The sequence below is a fragment of the Ictidomys tridecemlineatus genome, chromosome 3 (assembly GCF_052094955.1).
Source record: "Ictidomys tridecemlineatus isolate mIctTri1 chromosome 3, mIctTri1.hap1, whole genome shotgun sequence".
Classification (NCBI taxonomy): Eukaryota; Metazoa; Chordata; class Mammalia; order Rodentia; family Sciuridae; genus Ictidomys; species Ictidomys tridecemlineatus.
In genome coordinates, this window is record NC_135479.1 from 77,286,452 (window position 1) to 77,291,186 (window position 4,735).

Below are 4,735 nucleotides of genomic sequence, written 5' to 3' on the forward strand. Positions count from 1 at the left end.
TTTGGGATCAAGTGGGAAGATGGGAACCTGCATTAGACTTACTTGGGAGGCAGAAGGCATTCCTGCAATGATGAATGGAGACAGATACACACAGAAATATGTCCAGACCCTTCTAGTTTTTATTCCTTTCCCAGTTCTGCATCCATGTCTTCTCCTTGCCTACTAACCAAATGCACCCCAGTCCAACCACATGATGCTTGACTACGTACCCAGCCAGGCAAAGCTTTCCTGGACCTCTCCTGACCTTCCACTTCACAGTGTCATTTCAGCGATTGGATGTGTCTGGTTCCCCTGGAAGCTCCAACTAAGTCACCCAACAGGGCTTTGATAGGACTGCCCAGTGGTCTTTCCTTGGTCTGTCATTCTGTGCTTCCAGATCTTCTCTTCTCAGCTGCTGGCACAATTGAATAAGGTCTGATTACTACAGCAATCCTTTATCTTATAGGGGCTCTGCATCCTGGATGAAATCCAACCTGCTACATGTGGAATCTCATACTAGGGGGTCTTCCCAGGAGAGGGAAAGGAAATGGTGAGGGGCCCTATAGAAACATGACATGGCAGTACAGCAGCTAAAGCAGATGAGAGAGAAAGGCAACAGGGCTCCAGGAAAAAAGGAAATTATTCCAATAACAAGTTTGTGAATAGTTTGGGGAAGAATTAATAGAAACAAGGTAATCACTAGCTCCAAGAAGAACGAGAAGTTCATGAATGGAAATATACCCTTGTTGAGCCTTGAACAGTATACATGATCACAATGAGGTGACACTAATTACTAATTTTGCCTTAAAAAGTGTGGCTATAATTATACTGAGAGGAGGAAGAAAGGCAGGAAAGGTAAGTCTTTATTGGCATGAAAAGAAGACCATGGAGAATAAAGATAGAGAATAAAAATTTTCAAATATAGCATGTAATTGAGGTAAATCACAGGACTATATAAAAGTTAAAAGCAGTTGTCTCAGCCATAGGTGAAATTGTTGGGAGGAAATAAGGCAGGAGGTTGCCAGTTGCTTTTGCTTTTTTACTTACTTGTGAGCAACATAGAGTAAATTTTAAAAACTAGCTTCATGAAGTTTTTTTTTATATTAAAATTAAAGTTAAGTTTTAGGAGACCTCAAACTAAAATTAAAGCTGTCTGTGGAATGAAAGAACAAAAAAACAAAAAAGGTAAAAGTCAGAGAACCATCTGGCAAAGGATATTAGCAAAACTTTTATCCAAGAAAGTCAGACGAGAAAAATGGATGTCAATAGAAAAACAGACCAAAGACAAAATGGGCCAGTCGACACAGAGACGCCAATGGCCAATAGGCACCAAAGAAAAGAGTTAGAAGACACTGAGCAGGTACCAGGACCCAGCACCACCCAGGCTCTTTGCCCGCATGAGTTCACCTAGAGCCACAAGAGGGTGGTGCTGTCTCTTCATGAGGCAGGAGACAGATACAAGAGCCCAGAAGACTTGCCCAGGTGCATTCAGCCTATAGGAGACTCTGCCAGGATTGGAGCCCAGGTACAGTGTCAAGTCCCTCTTCAGAGAAACACATATGAAAATATCATATGTTCAGCAAAAAAAAAAAAAAAAAAACAGGAAGCTGGGCACAGGTTAGGCTAGCGGTGCCACTGTGGAAAGCAATCTGTCTAGACCTAGTGGTATACAGTTGTAACCTGTCCTGTGAGTCAGCAGGGCCATGCAGGATGTGTACTCTAGAAGATACCTCCCACAACTGCTTGGGGACATCAGCAAGCCACTGATCTTGGCAGGGTGCTGCAGAGAATCACTGGAGGTGACAGGGATCTTAACTCATCGATGCAGAAGACAGGAGATATGCTGGCCGTGGGTCCCTGGTCCGTCAGTGCCTGTTCTGTCAAATTGTATACATGTCAACATTGTCCTCATGAAAAGGGATTTCATGATGCTGTGCAGGGAAACAATGGGGAGTTAGAATGTGCCCCCAGCATGGCCCTCAGTCACAGTCGCATGGTCACAACAACATAGAGACTAAAATCATGATCTGACCTCAATTTCAAATCTCCTCATGGGAAGGTGAGGGAGATAACTGGGTTGTCTGAGGAAGGACAGAAGCCAACCAGCTCTCCTTCCATGTGGGAAAAGGTGATAGTGTCTTGAATGAGGAGGCCACGTCTCGGCTGGGAAATGCAGTCAGAAGTGGCAGTGGAAACAGCCAGAGATGACTGGTTGGCAGAAGGTTGGAGGACCAATGGGCCCTTGAAACATGACCCACTTCCATCACTTGAGGACTCTACAGTGGGATGGGGAACTGCTCTCCTACACAGTGACTTCTCTTTGGAAAAATCTCCTCTGTCCCAAGAAGATTCAGACACGGAATGGAAGGGCTTGTGTTATGGAACACAGATTGGTAAGCTAAGCTGAGCCAGTGAGTCAGAGTAGTGAGGAGCCCCGTGTTCCTTCCTGTGAAAACATGGACTACTCTGCTTGTGACTGATAGGATGAGTCCAAGGGTGGGACAGACCAGAGAGGTCACCCGTGGGCCAGAGCAGACCCAGTCCCTGAGGACTCCCATCTATCCCTGGAAGGAAGGGGAAATGGGCAGGTGTCTTCTCTCCATTCGTTATTTGTAAGCCTGAAGAAAACCAACCTGGTCCCTGGGTAACAGTTGCCCTTGTGACATCATGGCCATCTCCTCCACCACCCATCCTGTCCCTGATGGGATCAGAGGAAAAGCCACCAGCGGGGGATGACCACCTGAGCATCTGCCCCCCACCATGGGCTCTAAAGCTTGTGTAAGACTCCATCAGACTCACTGCCCCAGGGATGGGGAAATGTCCATGTCAGAGGGAAGCCCAGGAAAAAAAAAATGGGGCCCTGGGGCTGTGGGGATTTTGCACAGAGGCTGTCCTCACCCTATGCCCCCTCACCGTTTTGATTGCAGAAATGTGGTCCAGAAATACACATAGTTGAAAACAAGAGGCAAGAGAAGGTAGGTGGAACCAAGAAGCATGAAAGAACCAGAGGTCTTTGATTCCCCCTCTTCACCTTAGGGTTCCTAGAAGTGGAGGAGCCATCTCTGCTCCCACAGGGTTGGCTCAGCATTGCTCTCCTGTCCCCTAAGTCCCCTCACTATCCTGGGTGAACTGTGCACAGACCATATGGAAGGTGGCACAGTGCAATGTGAAATGGAAAGGCAGGTGAAGGACAGGGAGTAGACGGAGAGGCAGGAGCGGACATCCACAGAAGTGAGGTAAGGGAAGACCCCAGAGGGCTGTGGCACCCCAGGAGGCTGTAGGAGGCAGCATGACAGGCTGAGTTAGAACTAAGATGCAGCCCATAAATGCAGAGGTACTTCCTTGTGAGGATCCCTTGGGTCTTCGCGGTCTGCAGAGGGACTTCTGGATCAGAAAGTATTTGCCCTGGCTCCGTGAACCTGTGAATCCACAAGGCAAGCCCATACCCCATTTCATAGATGAGGACTCTGTGGCTTAGAAGGTGAACAGGTATGTCCACACCCATGGATAAGACAGAAGTGGAGGCCAAACTCTATACCCAACTTTCCGGGGTTTTCAGAACCACCAGGGAAAGGGCTGTTAAGAGAACTACCCTGTGTTTGACGGTGACACATTCACTGGACATTCCTCTGCTTTGCTTGGTTAGTCGCGCCTTAAAAAACGCCGCAAAAGAAGGATTAAGGCAGCTAAGAAGATTCAGGCCTGGTGGCGTGGCCACCTGGTACGACGGACCCTGCTTGTCGCTGCCCTCAGGGCCTGGATGATTCAGGGCTGGTGGAGGATGATTCTGCTGAGGCGGGCATATAAGCAGCAGAAATTACTTCTGAGGCTGTATGTAATCCAGGAGAAGTCAGTTGTCAAGCTCCAGTCCTGTTTTCGAATGTGGCAGTGCCGTCAATATTGCCAACTGGTCCAAAATCTCCCTGAGTTCCAGACCCCAGAGAGCAACCTTATCTTCCAGAACAATGAAGTTCTGCAGGTACCAAGTAAAGCCGTTTCCAAGGAACCAGAGTTCCACATTGAAATTGTATCAATCTAAAGGCCTGCAGCATCAAGAATTGGCTCCAGTGCCTCAATAAATGTCTGACTTGATTTTGTGATTTTTATTGATTGCCACAACCAGGAGGACCTCAGGGATTCAGGCTTTACCCTGTCCTCTACTTGGGGAAAGTCTTCAATTCAGAGATCTCTTCCACACACCCCTACACACAAGTTCCTATGATGCCTTCTCGGTCTGGTTCCACATTCAAACCAAGAAATTGTTGCCCAAGGCTGACTGCATATGTGCAGATCCGGTGTCCCATTCCTGTTTTCTGAACTTGTAATTGGAAGGAATTGGGATTTAAATTCCTGATGATTCTGGGTACCTCTTCTAAATGCCCATAGCAACAATATTCACATTAGCCACCTTGTTCTTTCATTATTTATTGCTTTCTATCTGCTAAGACAAATGTCAGAGAACTATGGCCTAGAGCCAAATAGTTGCCCTAGAGACTGCGTGAACATCCGTTCTAATATACCTACTATTTAGCTCTTTATAGAAAAATTTGTGTCAACACTGCTATAGAGCCACTGATTTCTTCTATGGTTATTAGTGCATATTTTACAAAATAGATTTCCTTGTGACAATTTTATACATGCATATAACATACGTTGATCATATCCATCCTCCCTCCTTCCGTCTTAACCCACCTCCCCCTGGGTCCCTTCTCTTTCTCTCATAGTCCTTCTTCTACTGTTATGCTCTAATTGATTC

The 4,735-nt window shown here is 46.6% G+C and overlaps 1 protein-coding gene across 1 annotated transcript; it reads left to right on the plus strand.

The window, feature by feature from the left end:
- The first annotated feature begins 1,234 nt into the window (after positions 1-1,234).
- On the plus strand, positions 1,235-4,018 carry Iqcf3 (IQ motif containing F3). Its single transcript, XM_078041127.1, has 3 exons — positions 1,235-1,339; positions 2,907-2,954; positions 3,626-4,018. The coding sequence occupies exons 1-3, from the start codon at positions 1,235-1,237 to the stop codon at positions 4,016-4,018; spliced, it is 546 nt and encodes a 181-aa protein (XP_077897253.1).
- Positions 4,019-4,735: the final 717 nt, after the last annotated feature.

Excerpts from the sequence above, each read along its gene's own strand:
- Iqcf3 (XM_078041127.1), top strand. The coding sequence starts at position 1,235 with ATGGATGTCAATAGAAAAACAGACCAAAGACAAAATGGGCCAGTCGAC. Across the intron at positions 1,340-2,906 it reads AGTTAGAAGACACTGAGCAG|AAATGTGGTCCAGAAATACA; the intron begins GTACCAGGACCC and ends TTTTGATTGCAG. Across the intron at positions 2,955-3,625 it reads AAAACAAGAGGCAAGAGAAG|TCGCGCCTTAAAAAACGCCG; the intron begins GTAGGTGGAACC and ends TTGCTTGGTTAG.